Source organism: Ostrea edulis, chromosome 2, assembly GCF_947568905.1.
Source record: "Ostrea edulis chromosome 2, xbOstEdul1.1, whole genome shotgun sequence".
Classification (NCBI taxonomy): Eukaryota; Metazoa; Mollusca; class Bivalvia; order Ostreida; family Ostreidae; genus Ostrea; species Ostrea edulis.
In genome coordinates, this window is record NC_079165.1 from 73470090 (window position 1) to 73494813 (window position 24724).

Genomic DNA, 24724 nt, shown 5'->3' on the forward strand with positions numbered 1-24724 from the left:
GAGTTTAAATATTATCATATTGAGTATTTCAAATCTCTTGCTGCAGGTATACACAGATCAACAGCATGGATTGCGCGGTGGCAACACAAGGAAACATCTATATGGAAGTTTGGAGGACTTTTTGGGTGAATGCTTCGAGGGAGTTTCAAAAAACTTTGGAATCAATCATAAGAAAGATCAAAAGCAAACGTCTGCGGCGTGAAATTCCAGAACAATATTCAAACTGGTCTACCAATTATATTACCCAAGTGAAAATTTCATGCAAAAACAACCAATCATCATGCATTTGGCAAACTGATTTTGTTTGACTGAGAAATAACAATTATCACTTTTGATTGGAGAAATTGAACTGGTTCCTCATAAACAGTTCTAAATGCTGCTAATAAGCAACATGACTATGTTAGAAGGTGCTACATGTATGTACATTGAAATATGCATATGCAGAATTAGAAATAGGAATCCAACTAGATTGTAGCTAATAAGCATGAATGTTGATATCATAACACCACCTTAATTAATTAACTTTGACAATGGTTTCTTAAAGTATTTAGAAATGTTGTCGAATGACCGAAGACCAGCGTGTCTTTCAGATTACATAATTGATCAATGTAGAGAGGATGGAGGGTCGATCATTTTTTTGCCTTGTAAAAGTCTAGTGGAATATTGAGCTTATGATGGCCCGATTTCTGTGAGTACGATGCCCATGTATCCAGTATTTACCTGCCTAATGTGTAAGGCAATGATTATCACTAACACCGTTGTTCAGAGATCTGTCAACGCTAGGTGTTGTATTGTAAAAAAAAATATGAAAGGATAATTTAATCTAATTTTTATTTGACCCAATCTCATGTGTCATGCATTTTAACCATATTTTTCATAGAATGAAATTAAGTCAAATAATGATGCTTCCAAACATTTTGAAATACATTTCTGGTCATTAAAATTTTCATGTAGTTAAACATGTACAGAAAAATGAATGACAAGTTATATTTAGTGGTGTGTATCCTATAATTCATGAAAGTGAAAACCTGCACCCAAGTGTCAATCTCATTATCTGCCATATTGATGCCATTAAGATTAGCAGATTTTCAGAAATGGTGTACATATTTTAGTTTCACTAAAACATTCATATTTAGTTTATTCCTCACATTAGTTGATTGATTGCTTATTGTTTTAAGAACCTTTTCTCCATAGAGAATGACCGACTTGAACCTATTTTCATATCACAAAAGTTTTCATATTCGTAATAACCTAGCTGTTATGTTGCATAAATCACCTAACTATCCTGTATAATTTGCATAAAAACCCAGCAGGAATTTGTATTTAAGCACCTCAAAAATGTACATGTACTACACTTAATAAATTTGGTCTGTAAGCTGAAATAATTCTAAGCTAGGTTTTGTTACAAATAGATTTCCTTCCAAGTCTTAGACCCATCAAAACAAATACCCCAGTGTTGTGCTGTGGGGGTATGTCATAGCCAAAATTGAGGCAGGTCCTCGATATATGTTTGGAGTAATAAAAAACAGAAAACTAGATGTTGAAGATATCGATTCAGATGCATGATTCCAGTGACACATCATTAGTAAAAAAAAATCTCATCAGTAAAACGACACCAATATCCACATTTGAAATGAAAAATATATATGATTATTACAAATTGGTAGGTCTTTCTCTTTTAATTAAAAAAAAGTATGGTTTAATTACAATGACGTGTGATCACGGTGATTACAATGCGTATAATTTGTTCTCATTTCTACATGAATTTCATGAGACATGTGATATAGGGATGATTGGATATTCAAATTATTCAGGTGATCAATTAATTTGACTAACACTACTGAGTGTGAATGTTAAAGCTGAGAGAGAGAGAGACTTTCAGGACTGTGATCCTCAAAACAATATAAAACATTCATAGCTTGTGCATTTTTCATTGATTGTAGATATGGTGCATATGTTTAAGAATGTTGTGTGATGATTCTGGTAGACAGATTTCTAATAATGACAGGAAAAAAGTCAAGCGATAAAAAATTAATGATACACAGTGATATTGGGTGGGCCCTTTTATATTTTATAAAGGATGTTTCATTTATATTGCTAAGTTTTTGTTCCGATCGTTTCTAGATATGAACGGTGCAACTTCCTACTAATCTTATGTGTAGTTAAATTAGAAAAAGACAACATTTTAAAATCATGATTGTTGTTTTAAAAATGCTAGAATCTCTGGTTTTGTGCGACTCTGTCTATCTACTGTCTCTAACGAATGATCTCTGATTATGTTATGTAGCAGCTAAACAGTTCTCATTACATTGTCACAGTGTTCAACAAAATAAAAATAATTTTACATGTGAATACCATGTATGTTGGTATTCTCAAAATTACCACTTTAATTATTTTTTTTCTTTTTCTTTTGCAATTCTGAATTTTCATTTCTCAAAAGTTGTAATATATTTCTTACCATGGTGATTATTTCTTTTGTCAATTGTGAGTTATGTCTCAGCATTTAGTGATAAATACAGACTGTGTGCAAGGATGTTGAATCTGTGAATTTTATCTCCCCCTTTTCCCTGTTAGACTTTCCTAAAAAATTTATTATTGTAGTGTGTTAATGTTTCACGAAGTCTCATGTTTTTTTTTCTGGGTTTTTTTTTTTTTATTGTTACACCTTTACATGATTGTTATGACAATTCTATAGTGTCACCAAATAAAATGGAGATAACAACCACAGTAAAATTGTTCATTTCTCTTTGAAAATTATGCCTTGCAGTTTAAACTGAAAAAAGAAAATGAAACTCGAGAGGCCCATGGACCACATTGCTCACCTGAGCTACAGCAACATTAAATCCTTCTTGTGACCCATCTTGTTCCTGGGGGGTATGGAGCGCCAAATTAACATAAACTCAAATAATTGAAGATATCTGCAATTATTTGAAGATATCATCAATTCATTTGATGCGCACAACAATTGAATTAAAGATCTCTTCAAATAATTAATGATATCTTCAATTCTGAATTATTGCGCTCATTAATTGAATTGATGATATCATTAATTCTTCAGCTGAATTGATGCGCGCTTTAATTGAATTAATGATCTCTTCAAATGAATTAATGATATCAACAATTGAATTGATGCGCGCTACAATTCAATTGAAGAGAGCAATAACTGATATAATGCGCACATTAAATCAATTGATGAGAGCAATAATTGAATTGAAGTGCGCATTAATTCATTTGATGAGAGGAATAATTTATTTAATGCACGCATTAATTCAATTAAAGAGAGCAATAATTGAATTGATGATATCTTCAAATAATTGAAGATATCTTCAATTATTTGAGTTTATGTTAATTTGACGTCCATAGGGGGGTCATGATTAGAATAAATTTGAACCTTCACTACCACAGAATACTTGCATATTAATTTGTAACAAGATAATTTAGGGAATTTATGAATGGAACACCTAAACAAGAGATCCATGGGCCACATCGCTCACCTGAGTCACCTTGGCCCATATCTGAAGACTTTCCATATATATTTGCATCTAAAAACCTTAGTCCCTATTGTGGCCCCAACCTACCCCTGGAGGCCATGATTTTTACAAACTTGAATCTGCACTATGTCAGAAAGAGTTCATGTAAATGTCAACTTCTTTGGCCCAATGGCTCTTGAGAAGATTTTTAAAGATTTTCCCTATAGATTTGTATGTAAAACTGTCATCCCCTATTGTGACTCCAACCTAACCCCAGGGGCCATACTTTGAACAAACTTGAACCTGCACTGTGTCAGAAAGCTTCTATGTAAATCTCAGCTCTTCTGACTCAGTGGTTCTTAAGAAGATTTTTAAAGATTTTCCCTATATTTGTATGTAAAACTATGATCCCCCTTGTGGCACCACCCTACCCCTGGGGGCCATGATTTGAACAAACTTAAATCTGCACTATGTCAGAAAGCTGGCATGTAAATATCAGCTTTTCTGACTCAGTGGTTCTTGAGAAGAAGATTTTTAAAGATTTTCCCTATATATTTGTATGCAAAACTTTGATCCCCCTTTGTGGCCCCATCCTACACCCGGGGCCATGATTTAAACAAACTTAAATCTGCATTATGTCAGAAAGCTGGCATGTAAATATCAGCTTTTCTGGCTCAGTGGTTCTTAAGAAGAAGATTTTTAAAGATTTTCCTTATATATTTGTATATAAAACTTTGATCTCCTATTGTGGCCCCATCATACCCCCAGCGGCTATGATTTGAACAAACTTAAATCTGCACTATGTCAGAAAGCTTTCATGTAAATTTCAGCTCTTCTGGCCCAGTGGTTCTTGAGAAGAGGATTTTTAAATGACCCCACTCTATTTTTGCATTTTTGTGATTATCTCCCCTTTGAAAGGGACATGGCCCTTCATTTGAACAACTTGAAATCCCTTTGACCAAGGATGCTTTTGGCCAAGTTTGGTTGAAATTGTCCCAGTGGTTCTGGAGAAGTTGAAAATGTAAAAAGTTTACGAACAGACGACGGACAATAGGCGATCAGAAAGCTCACTTGAGCTTTCAGCTCAAGTGAGCTAAAAAACAAATGCAGATGGATAGAGAGGAATTACACGTGGTAGCCCCTTGTACCATTCATATAAGTAGACACGTCCTTTCATTAAAACCCAATTTAAAATTTTTATAAATGCATTAGGGTGAATTAATTATATTGTTGTTTAAATGAAAGATTGAAAATGAAAATAATTCCCATTTCTAGCTTAACTTTAATCTGATCCTCTTCCCACAATTCTGTTTGCACTCTCTACATTGAATGTAGAGAGTGCAAACGTAATTGTGGGAAGGACTAACCATTTTAACTTAATTTACAACTTGAAAAAGAGGGCAATAACTTAAATGTCAGCTTTTCCATCAGTTTCTTGAAAAGGAATTTCTGGTTTGTAGGTTTTCAAGATGTGTTTGTGAAACACTGATTCCCCCATGGCCAAGATCAACATCGTAAAGTAAAAAAAGTTTTAGTATGATAAAATATGTCTTATCACAAAGAATACACGTGTGAAAAATGAAAACCCTAGCACTGACTATGCAAAATTATGCCCAAGGTTAGAATTTTTCAAATGAAGGTGAAACATCAAGGTAAAGGTCACAAGGTCAAACATTTTGGTACCAATAGAAAAGTCTTGTGACAAGGAATACAACTGTGAAATATCAAAGCCCTATCATCATCCATTCAAAAGTTATGGCCAAGGTTAAAAGTTTTTGCAACCAGAAAGACCAAAAACTATATGCCCCTGAATTTCAGATTATGGAGACATAAAAACATAGACTCTTCCTCTTAAATGTAAGTTGTAACACATGGGAAGCATGCTAGTATAAAACTATTTAATACCTTAGGAATTGTGATCTTGACCTTTTACCTTTGATCTCAATATCAATAGCAGTCTTTCATAGTATAGAGGCTCATCACACTGACTCAAGAGTGAAAATGTGAAGATAACGAACAGTGATCAATCTCTCAACTCCCATAAGGATACAAAATTAAGAGTTGGGGGGGGGGGGGGGGCAAACATAGACTCCTGGGCATACCAGCTAGGTGGGATCAGGTGCCTAAGAGGAGCAAGCATCCCCTGTGGACCTGTCACACCTGCCATATCTCAATCAGGTAAATGGAGTAATCCGTAGTCAAATTCAGTGTTAAGAGCGGTCCAACAGTTGGTATGAAACACGCCAGACAGCATTTGATCCAACAACAGGTTGTATTGACAAACTAGATTGTTTTAACGACCATAAAATTTGTGAAATGCTGACTTTAAACAACACTGCTGAAATCCCTGTAACACCAACTTGTTTGTCAGTAGCCTGCCTCAATTTAGAAATTGATTTTGCACAGAACATGCTCTCGCGAATCAAATCTGTTGAGAAACATGAACACCATATGCAGGTGATAATGGAATATTGCTACATAAATATGTGAAGTTGATGACAGAGAAGATGACGTCATCCCATTTGTCATAAAGTTGTCGTTATCATCGGGAAACCATTTTATGAATTTGGGACCATGGCCTTTTGACCTCAAAATCAATAGGGGTCCGTTCTATGTCATAGGAAGTTGTTGTATGGAATTTCATAGCAAAAGCTTATTGATTTTCAGAGATAGAGTTGGAAAACAAGGTATGACAGACATACAAAATGAATTAAATCACACTGACAGACAGATGGACAGCCACATCCAATTGTAGAAATGTCTTGTCAAAAGGAATACACATATGAAATCCCTATCACTAACCATTAAAAAGTTATGACCAAGGGTAAAGTTTTTCAAAAGAAGGTCAAACATCAAGGCAAACATTTGACAATATGTCAAAACTTTTGGTTCCAAAGAAAGGTCTTGTCACAAGGACACACAAGTGAAATATGAAAGCTCTATCACTACCCACTCAAAAGCTATGGCCAAGGTTAACAGATAGACTAAAAATATATGCCTCCGAATCGCTGCTTAGGTGGGGAGGAGTGGAGGTGTAGGAAGGGCCCAACAACATAGACCCTTCCTCTTAAAAGTACCGGTAAACAGTCACCAGTTGTAAGAAAAGGAGAGCTGAAATACAGTATAAAACTAATACCTTATACAAATTGTGACCTTTCACCTTTTGAACTAAAAATCAATATAGGTTTTTTTATTTTATAGATATCGTCAACTTCCCATATTAATGTAGCAATATTCCATTATCACCTGCATATGGTGTTTATATCTCTCAACTGATTCGATATGCAAGAGCTTGTTCTGCGTAGTCAGTTTTCAAATCGAGGTACCGTAAGCTACCGACAAGCAAGTTGATGGTACAGGGGTTTCAATAGTCTCGATTGAAGTCAGCATTTCGCAAATTCTATGGTCGTTATAATGATCTAGTTCGTCAATACAACCTATCATTGGGTCATATGCTGTCTGACGCGTTTCATACCGATTGTTAAGCCGTTCTTGGCACGTTGATTTTGACTACGGATAACTCCGTTTACCTGATCAGGATATAGGGCTCATGGTGGGCGTGACCGGTCAACAGGGGGAAGCTTACTCCTCCTAGGCACCTGATCCCACCTCTGGTGTGTCCAGGGGTCCGTGTTTGCCCAACTATCTATTTTGTATTGCTTGTAGGAGTTATGAGATTGATCACTGTTCATTATCTTCACCTTTCATTCACTGCATAACCTTGGAGAAAACTAATTAAAAGTTTATATCATCTGGAAACCATTTTATGATATCAATTTCTGACCTTGGTCTTTAACTTTTTCACCTAAAAATCAATAGGGGTCTTCAAGTCAGGGAGTTACTACATGAAATTTCATTGAAAAAGTTTATTGACTTTCAGAGATTAGTGTGGAAACAAAGGTGTGACAGACAGAACGACGGACAGACCCAAATTAATATCGACAACAAGCGGGGGCAAAAATGTTTACAGTGGCTCTTGAGAAGATTATCTCTTATATTTCAAAGTAAAGCTTCAAACACTTATCTCGGCCAAGGTGTCATGATTAGGACAAACTGCACTTTGTGAGGATGCTTTCATCATGGTTCTTGTGACTTTAAAAATAAGTTTCCATCATGCTCCTAAATGTAAATACAACCATGATCCCTCTTGTGGCCCTGCCCAGGCCTCGGGACTCCTGGTCTGAACAAATGTGAATTCTTATCATAAAGATTTTCCAATTGTCATGTCATGTAAACCTTTCAACTACATCCAGAGTTCATGATGTAAATAACTACATAAGGGGCTTTGCATATATCGATTTGACATTTTGTACCCTTGTGAAGTTTTAAAGCAGTCACATCTTTTTTAGATCTTCATTTACCAAAGAGTTTTTCAGAAACCAAGAATCATATAATTCTGGACTCCCTTCATCAATACAATTGATGAATAAATATACAAGCATTCATAAATCTCAGTAAATTAGTAAACCACATTTTTCTCCTGCAGGAAAGATATGTGCTTAGAATGTGTTTAACACAAAGTGTCAATTACATATACTGCTTGTAATTTATGCCCGATTTACGTCTCTTAAAACTTGCATAGAGTATAGTAGTATTTGTTTCATAAATATATATATATATATATATATATATATATATATATATATATAAAGCACTAAATAATCACAACTAGGTACTGAAAATTTTCGCCCAAGCTCGGGGTCGAACCAGCGACGTACGGCACCCACCGCCTAGCAAGATTGTCAAACCAGTGCGCAAGTCCACTCGGCCACAACGACTTCCCTAAAAAAAGGAAGCTTTGTTATGCTCCTAAAGCGCTACTTATACACACTGATGCAATCCCACACAGTCGCTATGTCATTCAGTGTTTAAGATATATATATACTATTTCTTTGGCATATAATTATTATTATTATGTCAATTAATAAATGGGTTTGGTATTTACATATAAATGTAGCATAGGGCATTTACTTTAAATGTGATTCAAATGTCAATTTAATGGTTTATTCTATTGGTGCAACCTGTATTATGCCTAAAATTTTAGTGCTAATCAGATACTTGGACAAGTTTTCTTTAAAAGGGTTCTATTAGTTAGTGGTCAACTTCAATTAACCATGTAATTCATCCATGATTAATATAGCAGTTCCATGGCCTTGGTTTATTTGGAAAACGCATGGTATCGGGATTGAGCCCACTTTTCCATAATTAACGTTGTTTCACTTTTCTAAAAATTTAAACAAGGCAAAGGAAATAGTGATAAATGTACATTAGAAATATCCATGCACTGTGAAATTAGTAGGATATTGAATATATACAGGAAAAAAGTAACAGTAAGCTTAATATTTAGAAGGAAAAAAGTAACAGTAAGCTTAATATTTAGAAGGAAAAAAGTAACAGTAAGCTTAATATTTAGAAAGAAAAATGACATGACACTGATGACTTTCACATGGTTTTCTTCTATCAGTAAACAAAACTTTATACAGCAAGCAAATAAGAAAATACTTTTATCTATCGAAAGCTTAACACACTTTGTGTCTTTTCTAATGAATGTTTAACTTTTAAAAAATCTTCATGCAGATTTTAAGTAGATGTCCCTGTAATACATTCAAAATATGCCTATACCTATAAACAAGGTGTCAGAAGACAATGTAGCTCGCCCGGACGCACCATTCTAATTACCATATCCCCCTTGCTTCAAAAAGAAGTTTTTGAAAAGTAGGTCAAGGTCACTAGTTTTGATATCAATGAAAGACCTGGTCATGAGGAATCTCAGAGGTGTTTACCCATAATTAAGAGTATCAGTATTATATGATGTTTTATCAGTATTTTTCAGTAGTATGCGATGTGAGCACCGCATAGCGGTGAGAACCTGCTAGGGGTTTTGAAAAATTAGATGCAAAATCCTGCTTTCTGACAGTTTTTAAGAGTCATTTCTAAGATAACAAAATAATAAATTTGGTTGATTTTTTTCTGTGACGCAAAACTTCATAACCTCAGCCCGTGTAACTGACCGTTTATGTTCTTTTTCCACTGACTTTTGAGAGACAAAAGATGCCATAGACATATTAGAGTTTTTCATAGTGTTCAATTCCTTATGAGTTTTAGATTCAACATGTCTTTTGCAATCGTTCTTTCCTCCATGGCTGCATGAAAAATCACAAGAACACACGTTGCAGCGCACCATGCACACGCCACGTTTGGAAGACGTCAAACATGGCCACAGTTTTGAATAACACTCCTTATATTTCTGATCACTTGTCTGTCGTCGTTTTTGTTTCTTTGGAGAGTGTTCATCATCAGAAGAGTCCAGCGGACTCCCCCGTTTCGACATTTCATTCCTTCTGCACGTTTCCCGCAAAAACCTTCGATACCTACTTTGAAAGCAAGTAACAGGAACGATCAATTTAGATGTATTCCGATAGACGCTTAAGTCGCTATCTCTACCGCGTTTTAAATGAGCACATTTAATAATGCTCTTTCAAGCATTCCACTGAAAAAAAATAATAATTTCGGAAACGGATTGGAAACCGTATTTCCGTGAAAAAATCCGTAGTCCGTATTTTACATTTAAAATCCGTATAAAATACGGAAAATCCGTAGTGGTAAACACCTCTGGAATCTATATATATCACTGTGTACAAGCCAATGACCGAGTATATATTACAGTCATCAAAAAATGGCAGCTGACCTCATCAGTAAGAATTTTATAAATCGCTTTTATAATTCAAACGATTGATTATTCATTTGCATCATTCTAAGATTATTTGTCACTGGCCTGTACACAGTGATATGTGAAATATCAAAGCCCCATCGGTCCAAGATGTATAGCCAAAGTTGATGTTTTTCCCCTTAAAAGTGTGATGCCTACACCGAGGTCATGACAATAACTATCTGGAAATTCGTCCTGGTGAGCTAAAAAGTACTTTCATATCTAATCTTAAAACAAGTGAACAAAAGTAATGACTTTAGGAAAAAAAATGTCCAAATACCACATTTTAGAAAAAGAATCCTGAACTACCCTTAAAAATATAACACAATCAAATTAATAAATGCATTATATTATATAGGTTCATGCCAAAACAATTGCCTGTACATTTTTGTCACTTTGTTGTGATCAAATGCAATTATGCATCCAGACTCACGAGGTACTGACCTCCATTATCTTCCTCTTTCATTATGCTTTCTCTACCTATCCATCTAATGTCACTCACAAACATTATTTGTGTTGTTTACATCACAAGCACAATATAGTGGTTCCAAGTTACTTCACAGAATCTGTAACAGTTGTGATAACTATGTCATCTAAGATCTTCTAAATGTGTTCTCCAATAAGATGAACAAATACACAATATGTACACGATAACCCAAAACAGTGTGAATGACATCAATGATACACATGTTAACCTGGTTATATATTGCCTGTATCTGTACACATTACAATAAAACATTTTAAACATTTCTTACAAGATACAATCAGTATTCTGTTAATGTCTGTAATTAAATTCCACTGTATATCTCGAGTAAAATAAACGTCTTTGTTGAAATCAGAAACCACACACTTTTGCTTCAAACATTCATTTTATCAGCACTCACATATCAAAACATTAGATATTGATGTGTAACATTCTTACATGCCTGTACATGTAATATACAGATCCAGAAAATTCTCACAAATAATGATAGTATGTACAAGAAACCAATATACAGGATTCAGACCATAAATAATAATAATAAAAAATATAACACCAACTTTTCACAGATAAAAAGTGAGAATCCAATTTAAAATAATAGTACTAGATTGTAAGTTTCACTATGATGAGGCTGCCACTGGTTCCTGTGACGCTGTCTGTCCTTGAGGAGCAGCTGGCGCGGTCACATTTGTTACATTAGTGTCAGAAGATGTGGACAATGAAATACCCGTGGGAAGTGCCGGCTGAGGGACTCCAGTAGGTGCTGATGTGGGGATCCCACTGGCTGGAGAGGCCACCAGAGTTTGTGTGGGTAAGGGAAAGTTAGGGAGGGGCATTGATGTTGGAAGGGGCATTGAAGTCGGCATGGGTAAATTAGGGAAATTTGTTGGTAATGTTGTTCCAGTAGCATCTGTCAAAAATAAAACCCAACAACATTGTATCTGAATAAATAAGACATTTTGCAGTCATTTTACGATCACCAAGCTTATCTATTATCTCTGGTGTCATCAATTCCCAGATTCTCTGTGTTAAAGTTGTCAGCAAATAATAGGCTGTAAGCAAATCTTCAATACAGACAACTACATGCATTGGCATCTTTATACTAGTTTCAAAAAATTTCATTATTTTAAAACTCACATGAAAGACCCACTCCTGGTGGCATACCTGGTAAAGATACAGGGGTCGTCAAAGGGGGAATCGAGGTTAAATTTGGGAGGTTACCCATACCAGCGGGTAATGAGGAGAGAGGAGGGATTCCTGAAATAAGGAAATACATGATAGTAGCAAGCCTTACCAAGCAAGCTTAAGAGTGCCAATTTCTGAATAATTCATTGAGATACAGTATTTATACCTGTTGGGGCACCCATTGAAAAATTGGGTAAGACCATTGGAGGCTGTACTCCTGGTAATTTGTCAGTCTGGGGGATGACTGGAATGGTTGGTGTACCTGTAAGCCAGCACAACAACAGTTAAAAATAATGAAATGTTATTCTCTGAACTCATAAGCAAAGTTTTGAAAAAGTGACAACTTAGAATTTGTATCATGCAAATAAAATATACAGGCATTTTCTTTACTCCATGAATTATGGCTTGGATTTCTCAAAATAAATCACAAACTTGAGTTTTCTTCTATGAGCAGTCAAAATTTGAATAAAATTTCAGATTTTTACTTAAGTTTATTTTGAGAAATCCAGACCCCGCATGAGTGGCTAATAATGATAATCTTATTTTTAAAGTCGGACATACATTATCAACAATGAACATTAGCTATACACTAGCTATTTACCGACTTCCACAGATGTTTGTGCTAAGAGGTCTTTTTAAAAGCATGATCACCCTAAACATTTTTTTGAATGATGAGATTACAATGACCAATTCACTGCTGTCCCATACAGAAGAAACACAAGATACCCCATACAGAAGAAACACGAGATACCCATTCAGAAGAAACACGAGATACCCTAGCTGCAATAATGTAGCCCTCTCTGATTTTTTTTTTTTTTTTTTTTTTTTTAGGGAGAGGGCTACAACTCCTTAGGATCTCCGTAATGGTGCAAATGCGGGAGTGATTCACTCCCGCAACATTTGCGCTCATTCTAAACATTTCCTGACTTTCTTTACGTAAATAAAATGATATTCTATGTTTCTTAGTCAATATATAAATTTACAACCTGCAACTTAAGATTTGTGAAGCTCTATTCTACCGTTTTCAACAATTTCGATAAATTCCAATTTCTCGATTCATACTTGTGCGCCATGTTTGATGTACTGAAGTTTCAACTTCCGATTGTCAAGTCATTTGCATATGCCATATAAGGTAGTATTTACATCAATGGACAAGTATGGAGGCGAAAGCTATTTCGTCGGTATTGAAAAGGTTTGAATTTAATATCAAGTTAAAAACTGAACAGCAGAGTGTAAATTCTTTCTGCAACAATATGATTTTCCTTTCTTTGTCGAAGTGGCTCGAGTAACTACATTTTCACGCTGATTGTCAATGTTTAGGTTTTTCATTAGATCCACCTACGAGATCTCGTGATAACAAGCATGGCGGAGCAGACGAAGAATTTTGCATGCTGTACATTGTATTTAATGAAAAACACCTTTATTAGACATACCCGAGCACAAAGTTGGTACTCCTTTTGGTGTTAACAACATTTCGGACTAATACACAGAGTTTATTATCGGTTATTCATAAAATTATTTTGCACCATTACGGAGATCCTATGGAATTGTAGCCCTATCCCGAAAACGTCAGAATTAAAAAAAATTGGATAGGGCTACATTATTGCAGCTAGAGATACCCATGCAGAAGAAACACGAGATACCCATGCAGAAGAAACACGAGATACCCATGCAGAAGAAACACGAGATACCCATACAGAAGAAACACGAGATACCCATACAGAAGAAACACGAGATACCCATGCAGAAGAAACACGAGATACCCATGCTCTATGAAACATGAATACCCCCAAGTGTGGCTTAGTCTTAGTGCACCAAGGTTAACCTGGACAGATAACTGTGACCCTACAACACTTTGATTCGACTTCAAACTACACAAAATATGAAGTTTAGGTCTTTTACAGTCCAGAAATGGTGGCTGAAATTATGACTGCACTTGGACCTAAACATATATCTAACACAGCTATAACTATAAACTAGCCCTTTCAATAATCTCCATTTTGTAGCTTTAAAGCTTACATACAAATAGACAAACATGCCCAAAACACTATTAGATAAATGATTATTTTATAAAGATACAAAATTAGCATTAGTTTTTTTTTATAGGATATTTCTTTGAAGTGAGATATTTTAGCAAATCTAAAACTCTGAACTTTAAAAATTATGACATGTACAATGTCAAGCATTTCAAGTTTTCAAAATTGAGTTAAGTTCATACATTAATTTTCTATTGCACAATATCTGCATTGGTGTAAATTGTATTGAAATTATAAACCATGCTGTATCAAAGCTGGAAAGCAAGTACAAGTATCTGCATCCCGAAATTAATGATTCCTCAATCGTCTTATGAACTATTTTTCAAAAAATCCAGTTACACTTTACAATCAAAAGTCTTTGACGACTTTTCATTATAAATATCTGTATCTATGCTATATAGAGTAATCATCGGGTTACGGCAGCCAAGTAAGATAACTCTAGTACCACATTACGGTATAAATTGTTAGCATTATCCAATCCTAGCAATCTCAACCTCGCTAAATACAATAATGCCACATAAAAATTCTGTTCATATGGTAGCTGATATCTTGGGCCATATCACAAACTGATACCCTAAACTGAAGTGTAGACAACACTAAAGAGTTCTACACCATCCAACTGAAAATGTCTCGTACCAGTATTGATGGAGAGGTTGGTCAAATCTTGTGTAATTCCAGCAGAGGAGCTGCTCAAAGGAACCTGCAATTAACAAAAATAACAGTTATAAGAAACATTATCTGACAGATAACTTAATGCAACAAAAATTCCAAATGTGTTAATTCTGAATAAAATTAAATGATTCCAACGGATGTTTTATATATATATATATATATATATATATATATATATATATATATATATATATATATGCAAAGGGGTCGATGAATTAACAAATATTTTAAATTCTACCCAATTCCCTACTTTTTGCAAAATACAACTACCCACTCAGCTTGTTTTACTTATACAAAATATTTTTCCTTTGAAATGAATTAATAATTCAAATACATAATAATCACATAAACAAATTTGTACTACCAAAATGTACATAGAACTTTAGTTTGATTGAAAGAAATTAAAATAACTATGAACTTATCAATGAAAGCCAATTACAAGGCAAATCCTCATAACTGTCTGTTAGCATTTCAAAATACAATATTTAAGAAGCAAAATAAGTTTTGAAACATGTTAGTAAATCAGGCCAAGAAAAGAGAAAACAAATACAAAAATGATTAAAATTCTCATCAAAAACTCTTTGTTTTCAGATTTATTATCCATCCAATCTGAATAAACTTTCTTTTTAAAAAACTTCAAATGAATACATAAAAATACATTTTTTAAAACCTTCAGAGGAATACATCAAATTAATTAGGTATCAATGTCTTTAGAAAACAAGAGCAATGCTCGCTGCAAGATACGATCACGCAATGTGTTCAGTAATTAAGTAGTACTGTAGTAATCAAAGAAAGAATTAACATAATTCAAAAAAAACGCATCAAAGATGCGTATGGCCAAGTTGCAGTTTGGAAAATTATGCACGCTTGCATTCACGAAGTAAAAACATGCACGTATTTAATATAGTTTATAATGACCTTGGCCTTTGGATTTCAAAAGCAACATGAATCTTGAATGTCATCAGGAAATGAAGTCTGATAAACATGCAAGTATATGTATAAAAGTTAGAGGCAAGCTATATATCTACAGTATATAGTGAAAAAGAGACCTTCATCTTTGACCTGTTGACCTAAAAATAAATAGGAACCTTCCTCTTTTGGATGTGATCAAAATATGGAAGTCTGACAAAGACGCACCAAGTAGTATGAAAGTTAGAGACTGGACAAGCTCAAATCTATGGCATTTAGTGGCAAAGTGACCTTGACCTTTGACCTCAAAATAAATAGGCATCTTCCTCTTTTGGATGTGATCATGTTATGTAAGATGCACCAAAAAGTATGAAAGTTAGAGACCGGACAAACTAATTGTGGACGCCACCCGCCCGCCCGACTGGACGCCCATCATTCGCCAATTTAAAAGCCGAGATTTGCTACGCAACTCGGCTAAAAACAAAAAAACTATGACAGTACTCTTTTGACACTTTCTCTGATCAATAAAATATTAGTTCTAAGATGGTTTTGCTAAACATCAAATTGAGGAAAGATATCACTCTAACAAGGTATAATTTGAGAAGCAAAATCAATACTTTTCATAATATACTTTGCATCAATACCACAGGGAAACATTAACACCAAGTCTGATGATCCTGGACTTGTAAGTATTGTTTTCCTTAATGATAACCCATAAAAGTATAACCTTGACCTTTAAATTAAAAAATAAAAGCCACCATGGGATGTGTACCAGGTCTTAACTCCAACAAGTTAGAGTTTTGGTTAACGTCCCTTATATACGGCACTAAGTCAAAAGTATCTCGCTGTGAACCTCTAGCATGCTGGAGTACAGGTTTGATTATCCTAGCCCTATAAATACTCTTTTTATCTTTCCAATAAAGTGCTGACAAGTGAACAGACAAACACACAGAATCACTGTATCATACCCTTACACACCCCATATATAATGGATGAATATATTTCTTTAAATTTTCACTATTCTAGCTTTGTTACATATAGTGCTGTTTCCATCTTGTTTTGTGGCAAAAAATTAACATGGGATTTACCTTGACATTTGACCTTCAAAAACAATAGGGTTTTTCCTCTAATCATTAGGAACATGTACCAAGTTTAATAATCCTAGGCTTATTAGTTCAGTTTTGATCAGAACTACGAGGTTTTCACAAATGAACAAACAGACGCAATGCGCCATACTATATAACACGACCCATTTATGATGGGCATATAATGACATTCAAAATTTCAAAATATTGTTATAAACTTTATCTTGATACAAGAGATATACATATATATGAAAGATATTTCACACTTTTGAAAATACATTTCCTATTAATGTCAATATGAAAGAGTACCAGTATACATGTATTCCGGTGTTCAGTAAGATAAGATATGTTAGTCAGAAATGTAAGCATACAATTTTGTTCTTGGCCTTAGGAGGGCTGTTCCATTTAAACATATGGGGTATGGGGTACCAAGGGGAGGCAGTTTTTTTTTTTTTAATTCTGTGGGTGGTTCAAACTGGTGGGATATTGACTTTATAGCGGGTGACTTTTGCACAAAATTTGCTTCTATGGGTGGTTATTTTATCAAACCATATACATGTACCAGGTTAATCTGTGAGAAAATAATCAGAAGAACACTCGAATGACACAGGCAATCCTGGCATTCTGTGAACTATGCTTGAAAGGGAATTGCATGTATTGAATAATGAAATAAAATTGATATCAAGATGAAAAGTATTTTGTGCTGTATGATGGAGGAAAAAATCTGATTTGGGAATATTTTAAATTCTACTTTTTGAATAAATCAATTTGCCTCTATAAGTGCCTATAAAGCTTCATCATTTGCCTCTATGGGTGGATAGGAGTTTACAAGAATCACTTCTATGGGTGGTCATCCTAATTTCCAAGTGCCCCCCCCCCCCCCCTGTATGTTTTACTGGAACAGCCCTTATTAAAGAAGAGAACTCTCAGTAGAGGTTACACACAAGCCAGTCTGCACTACTGTGTGTGGTTACCTCCTGGAATTGGTTTAGATCGGCCCTCAGTTGTTGCTTGTAGGGACTCAAACCCGACAGAGGCAAGTTTCCTCCGTAACTCAATTTCTAAAGTCACAAATAAAGATCAGACATTTAATGAAACTTTCTACATTACTCCCACAAATGTACTTAGTGAAATTATTTCTCCCATTTTAATTCAAACAGTATTTTATCATGATAATTCATAATAGGATTGGAGAGCAGGTACTGCCTATATAAGTCCTCTCCATAGAAGGTACAAGGTCATTATCCATGTAGGACAGGGCTTTTATGTATATCATCCATTATACCATCTAAAATTTACACTTTTAACCATATAGTGATCTTATCATCTTGATATTATTATTCATCTTCTTTAATTTATGTAATCCTTCAAACAATAACTTTCAATTTATTAGTTGCATACTATTCTTGTCTATGTCTTTTATAAACTGTGGTATTTATTTTTTCTTTAAATTCAATGACAAATCTGGAATTTAATCTTTCTATTTAATCTAAATTTTCACACTTGATAATATTTAAAATGTAATGGAAGTAATGGAAGAAAAGTAATTCATCATGAGTGGATCCATGCAAGATACGAATACAGAAAATCTCACCTAAGGAGGCGAATATTTTAGTACGGGGTTTGACAAGCCCAATTTCTGACCCAAATATTCAACCCCTCAGGTGATGTGAATACTTAAATGGATTTCTATTATCTAAATAATTCCATCATTTCTATATAATACTGAAGACCGTAAAATTCATCATCTCACAAGTTCACCAACCAAATATAAATCACTTCTCAATCTGCTATCAAACTGAAAAGTTTCGATCAGGAGAGAAGAAAGTGTAGGTTCTCACCTCAGCAAAGCCATCCACTGAAGGCTGGGAGGGCACTAAAGGAATGTCCTTCGACTTCGAGGAAGGAAACTGACGTTTTGGAATACGATGAAGATATCCATACCCAATACCACAACCTAAGCTGTAAAAATGGAGAACATGGTACATTTATTAATTCATTTCCACATCATCTCTCACAAAATATGATAAAAATGTGTACAATTTCAATATATTAATCAGAAATTGAAAGCATATCTTGTATTATTATTGAAATTGGTGTGAGACGACAATTTCAAAAAGAAAGTATGTGTTAAATCTATTGGATATACACAGACAATTTACACCTACCTCCCCTCACCACCCCAGGCTCCATTGGGTGTAATTGTGACCTCTCTACAAGAATCCGTCTGAGTGTTGTACACGTACAGTCTCAATGGCTTACCCTCGTGGTTCTCTATTAACGTGAACAGATCTTCTGACTGAAACAAATTATATGCAACTGTAAACCACATTCCTTTATCCATTTTACATATACCTGTACTGTATCATTCTTTCACTTCAATTCCTATACAATGTATCTTATATATTCTGTACAATGATTCACGGCCTTCATTCGATAAATCAGTCGAACAGTATCTTTAATATTCATGAACCACTGAAGAAATCTGTTTATAATCAATACTACCTACACTGGGGTGACTGGTCCCTGACAACTAATATTCACAAGTGAAAGAAATAGTCAATCCTGTAGTAATTTTCAAAACAAGAATAAAAGTTAAGTTTTGAAATAGGTATCATACATCATGTAAAAGTTCGTTTTAATGTATATATCATACCTCATGTTAGAGTTAATGTAGGTATTATACCTCATGTCAAAGTTAGTTTTAAAGTAAATAGCATACCTCATGTTAGAGTCAAAGTAGGTATTATATCTCATGTTAAAGTTAGTTTTAAAGTAAATAGCATACCTCATGTAAAACAGAGTCTGCTCCAATTATATAATCTGCCTCCGTTTTCAAACCAGCCAAATCTGCTGGAGAATTGGGCTGCACATCCTGAAATTTTTAATAAAAGTAAAATAAAGTGTTATCTACTGTTTAAATCACATAAGCAATAAAACAGATGCTAAACATTTAAATTCAGATTAGAAATTGACATTGGTACCCTCTTTTTGGACACTTACCAACACATGCCAAACATTTTCATTTGCACCTTCAAACGAGCAAAACCTAAAAATTTAAAATAAAACCCTAAATAAAATTTCAATACCAAGGTACCTACACATTCTCTCTTTTATATTAGATCATGATCTCAATGAATTCTATTCTCAAGTTACAAATCTAGAGTACATGTTCATAATTAGAACTCATCTCCTTCTTTAGATCATTACATGGTCATTTACATGATCATTATCCTTCCAATCAGTGACACCTAGTGAGAACTAAGTACTGTACCTGATGCTGACCCCCAGCAGACCCTGACCTCCCCAGTTGTGACTCGGTATAATGGACACTTCTCTCACTGACTGGGTCTTGCTGCTGTACACAGCCATTTTTACAGGCTTCTCTATATTTGCCTTCAGTAAATCTTTTAGGGTGTCATTATCCTGGTTCTAAGATAAAAGATTAAAGTGAATTTAAGTCCCTTCTGATGGGGTTAAAATCTCAGTTAACAAGTCTTTAGTTACCAAAACTCAGTTCATGGCATGGGTAAACATTTGATTTTAAACATATCTTATTGTATGATAATATATGTACATCAATACAAGGTTTAAATGTAGATTTTAACAAATTGCACATCCATATCAAACAAGTTTTAGTGCAATTCATGTCGTTCACTAGCAATACACGAAGACTTTCGTTGAACCCAAAATATGACTGCACCTATATGATTGTGTTGAAAATTGCTTTTTTGCCTATGCTGATGTGAGAACATTTAAAATCAATCTTTCAAATTAACAGTATACTTACCAATCTTGTATTTCCAATGGCAACAATGAAGTCAAAAAATGCTTCCAGGCCAGCTTTATGTCCAGGTGACCCATCTTGTACCTGGAAAAAAAAATCAATGTTCTGGGCATATTTTTACACTTACAAACTAGTTAGCATGCTGGCATGCACTTAACCATAAGACAAAATATATGCATCAGCTAAAACACAATCAGGGTGGAAATTACAACTAACCTAATATGGAAGCAGATATTTTTTCTATTTTAAATAGATAGAGAATAACATCATTGTAATGTAGACACTTTCAGCATATAACATTAAACACTTTGTGTAATTTCGTAACCAAGAAAAGTTGGTTAAATAGAAAATTATACATGATTTTGAGGGTGTGATTTGGGTCGATTGCATGCATTTGTACAGGTTATTTGCTTGGTCAATCCAAGAAAAGGTATTTAAAATTTTTATCTTAGTATCAAAAGCATTTTATACACTTTCTTTCAATTTTACAGATTTAGATTTGGTGGTAAAAGAACAAAATAACAGTAGAAATAGTATCAGCACTTTTAAAGTGTGATATTTTCAACTTTTCAAGGTTATAGATATACTTTGCTTAAAATATTGTATATATGGTTGTATATACAGTGTATGGCAACAAATTTTCAAATATATCTCAGGTATGGCATCTATTAACAAGTTAATTCCAATGAAAATTTACTGCTTTGAAAATTGAATCAGATAATTGGAACTTAGTGTGCAAAAATGCTCATTTTTTGCAGTCTGTAATCCTATTTTCATTAAGGAAGGGTTTGAAAACATTAATTGATGAAATAGAAGATATTCATTTTTTTTTATTCTTGAGGATTTGGAAAAGTAGTATATTACAAAAAGTTTTGTAGAAAACTGATGAACAGTAAAATATCACGAGCATAATTACAATATTGTGTACAGAGTAGAGTCCGTAGCCCTATATACAATTAAATGAATGGGGTCAAATAACACTCGCACAGGGCTATAACAGTATGACAACTAGTACGAGGCATCGTGTAATCTTTTTATGAATGATTCTTGTTTCGACAGTCTACTTCATGATAGTTTACAATAACTTAAAATAGATTGGCATAAATGTATAGATTTCTTTTTACTGTTTTTAATTTTTATGCATAAATGCTTTGTGAGAAGTAATTGTCATTCAAAAAGTTCTGTATCTGAAGACATAGTACAAACTATAATGAAATAGACTATATTAGGAACTCTTCAGTGTTGAAAAGGTATAAAATCAAATGGTGGCTATTTGCAACAGCTCAAAATTAACCAACTGTGGGATTTACACTATGTAAATGTATGAAATTGTGATAGCAAGTTAATAGTATGTCAAAGGCAAAATGTTTGATGAGGGCTAGAAATTCAGTTTAAGGTAACTCCACCCCTTTAGAATTATAGGTTCAATCTTATATTTGATTGTTGATTCATCAAATAATATATCTTAGTAACAAATAAAAATGATAAAATAAGTAATTTGCAGTATTAATAATTTTTTTATCAGTTACCACAATTAACCTGTTATCAACATAAGAAAATTGCAATTTTCATTAAACAGCATCATTAAAATTTCACAAAACTGGTTTTAATAATGTAATAGTATTCATAAGAATTTTATGAAACTGTTTCTTCAAAAAATGTACAAAATATTTGTGAAAAATAAAAGAAATATATCGCATAATGGACTTGATAAATAATTTAATGAATTCAAAACAGACTTATTGCCCTTGGATTCAATATTTTGAAACATATAATTGATTATCCATATAAAACTTAAGACTTTTGAAATGTTTTATGGTTAACAAGATTTTTTACAATAAATATTGAAAAAGATTCCAACAAAATTTATGTTCCTGTCATGCATAAATCTTAATAAATCTTTGACTTTGTGAAATTTTATGTCACAGGAGGGTGGAATTATGTTAACTCATCTTAAGTGCAACAAGCAGCCAACATTCTGGCAAGATTTCCTGAATCACTTTCTGTGAAACTGGTTTGAGATTTGAACAGACATCCTGCATCCACGAATCTTGCTGACTTTAGCTTCAGGTGAGAGATATTACTACCTAAAGTTAAGTGCCACAAATTTTGACCTATACAAATAGCACTTTCAACAGAAGCAGTGAGGGTTATTTATCCTGCTAACATGTACCCGTTTTTAAATATAGGTCATATGTGAGAGTCCCTCGACTATACTTCTAATGCCAGGTGCCTGGAGAATGAGCATATACACTACCAATGTTAACTGTCTTAATTAAGGCTGACTTGACCAGGTTGGGAACACTTCCCCTATAGCGAGATATTCTCACTAAAACACGCACTCAACATGATGCGAATTGTTTCTATGAAATTGACAACATAATCATGAAATTGCATGTCAAAGTTGCTGCGTAAGAGGGAAGCAGTCTGAAATCGGTTCATAGAATCACCGAAATTACCGCTAATCACCGAAATTACCTCCGTGTATGTTCATCTATGTACTATCTAGTCGCACATCAAATTTTATGAAGATTGGTAACAATTTAAAGGAGTTATGGTCATTAAACCGATTAATGTGAAGCGTAAATTTATACGAGTTTCTTCCCATGTTATATATATCGTATTCATGGTATTGATTTATACAATGTGTGATAAATAGATAAAATAAAATATTTGTCCTGAATTTTATATTGCCATTTGGAACTTACTGGCTATTCATAGTTCGCTTACTGAGTACCTGTCGGTAAAGGGAAGTAACTCAGATTCACACGTCACAATAATCGGTTTTATGGAAACAATTCCTTCAAATCGTTACCAATTTTCATGAAATTTGATGTGTGACTAGATGGTATATAGATGAACATATACTGAGGTAATTTCGGCCCCTTCATTGGTAATTTCGGTCATTTCTTTGGTAATTTCGGTGATTAGCGGTAATTTCGGTGATTCTATGCACCCGTCTGAAATCAAATACACATCGTGAGTGTTTTTGTTTTGATTAATATATTTGCAGAAGTATCACACATTTTAGCACTTTTTCTTCCTTTCATGTGAAACACAAAGAGATGTATTCCACAGGTGTTTTTCTCAGTTGTACGGGGTATATTTATTCTCGCTTGAGAGGAATAATCGCGTTTTAGCGAGAATATCTCGCTATAGGGGAAGTGTTCCCAACCTGTTGACGTCAAGATCAAATTTTGAAATAACCGAACCAGGGCCTCCAAGTTGCAGAGCCCTTGCCATTAATCTAATATGATTGGTCGATTGATTGGTAGAGGAGAACTAAAGTCGTTTGAAAAATGAGTTTGCAAACAATATTATTGTTTTAACACCAAGTCATCAAATGTCTCACCGGGCATACACCATCCTGTCAATATTCTGCTGGGGTGATTTTACGTTAAAAACTGAAAATTCAATAAAAATAGCAGAATATGCAATCACGTCAATATTTAAGCCTTAGTTTCAATTTTCTTCCAGACTACTGCCAGCATGCTAAGCATGAGTTTGCACATGTATGCATTCAAATAATTCATGTCTTCAGTTATCTTATTTTACCCGCAAAACGTGGTACCCTTCGGTACCTCCACCCGGTACTTCTTCTGCGCTCCAAGATCCACCCATTGCGCGTTTTTTCTTGGTCAGACACTCAAAAACAATCTTATTGCTACCAGAACTTACTATCACCGGTACCGTGTACGCAGTTTATTTACAGCAAGATGGCAGGTACGTGGCAGTAGTGCATTGTGGGAAGTTCCGGTGGGGGTAAAGGCTTTAAACTTCCGGATTTATTTGAAAACCATCGATTATAGGCCTATATTAGAAAAAAATAAAACAAATCAAATCAAATCAAACAAACGAAAAGTACTGATATTCAGTTTTATTCTCTGTCATTATCATGTACAGGAATGGGCCAAATTAAACATAGGACCATGGACCTTAACAATCACCCGTGTATCTTTGAGAGAATCTTTTTAGCTCACATGAGCTCTTGAAAGTGAGCTGTTGTCGGTGGCGGATGTAAAAGGGGCGCAGCCCCCCCCCACCCCCCCCCCCCCCCCCCTAATTTGTTTTTATTTAGGGTAAAACATGGTCTCTTGTTTAGAAAAATATAAATGATAAATGAAGCAATATAAATGATTTACTTTTACTAGAAAACTTACATTTTTTCAACAACAACAAAAAAAACATTGAAATTTGCGTAATTATATTAATTTCACCTGACAGAAAATAGTGAAAAATGACTACATAGGAGACATATTTCAAGCCCTATATTTTTTTTATTATTTTTTTTTTTTTTTTTTTGCAAATTATCAATGAACAAAAAATATTATAAAAACTTTTTTTTTAATATACTAGAGATAATTTGCAATAAAATAGTGGACATTTGAAA

The 24724-nt window shown here is 34.1% G+C and overlaps 2 protein-coding genes across 6 annotated transcripts in view; one reads left to right on the forward strand and one right to left on the reverse strand.

The window, feature by feature from the left end:
• Nucleotides 1–11213, forward strand: part of LOC125679616 (dipeptidyl peptidase 4-like) — a 74981-nt gene extending 63768 nt beyond the window's left edge. The window contains exons 26-27 of one of the 2 annotated variants that reach the window (XM_056157219.1): nucleotides 47–5589; nucleotides 7095–11213. In XM_056157219.1, coding sequence (XP_056013194.1) covers nucleotides 47–202 — 156 coding nt within the window. In that variant the 3' untranslated portion in view covers nucleotides 203–5589; nucleotides 7095–11213. Of the gene's footprint in view, nucleotides 1–46 lie in introns of both variants that reach the window. The other variant, XM_048918964.2, reaches the window with a different exon arrangement.
• On the reverse strand, nucleotides 8720–24091 carry LOC125679620 (Golgi reassembly-stacking protein 2-like). 4 transcript variants are annotated; one of them, XM_048918992.2, is made up of 12 exons: nucleotides 23890–24078; nucleotides 20338–20418; nucleotides 19822–19979; nucleotides 19551–19596; nucleotides 19336–19422; nucleotides 18716–18846; nucleotides 18389–18509; nucleotides 17522–17608; nucleotides 14518–14581; nucleotides 12012–12107; nucleotides 11825–11917; nucleotides 8720–11570 (listed from the first exon to the last, which is right to left on the reverse strand). In XM_048918992.2, exons 1-12 carry the CDS (start codon nucleotides 23953–23955, stop codon nucleotides 11281–11283), a joined length of 1320 nt encoding a protein of 439 aa, XP_048774949.1. In that variant the 5' UTR covers nucleotides 23956–24078; the 3' UTR covers nucleotides 8720–11280. The 4 variants fall into 4 exon arrangements, with proteins under 4 accessions (XP_048774949.1, XP_048774947.1, XP_048774950.1 ...); XM_048918990.2 differs by having other exon boundaries at nucleotides 11798–11917; nucleotides 23890–24077; XM_048918993.2 differs by lacking the exon at nucleotides 17522–17608 and having other exon boundaries at nucleotides 11798–11917; nucleotides 23890–24091.
• Between the last annotated feature and the right edge of the window lie 633 nt (nucleotides 24092–24724).

Bases quoted from the DNA above. Each gene is read 5' to 3' on its own strand.
- LOC125679620 (XM_048918990.2), bottom strand. From the start codon at position 23,955: ATGGGTGGATCTTGGAGCGCAGAAGAAGTACCGGGTGGAGGTACCGAA. The intron at 18,510-18,715 runs GTAGGTGTAAAT...CCATTTTTACAG, and splicing joins GCCTGGGGTGGTGAGGGGAG to CTTAGGTTGTGGTATTGGGT. The intron at 11,918-12,011 runs GTATAAATACTG...TCCTTATTTCAG, and splicing joins TTCAATGGGTGCCCCAACAG to GAATCCCTCCTCTCTCCTCA.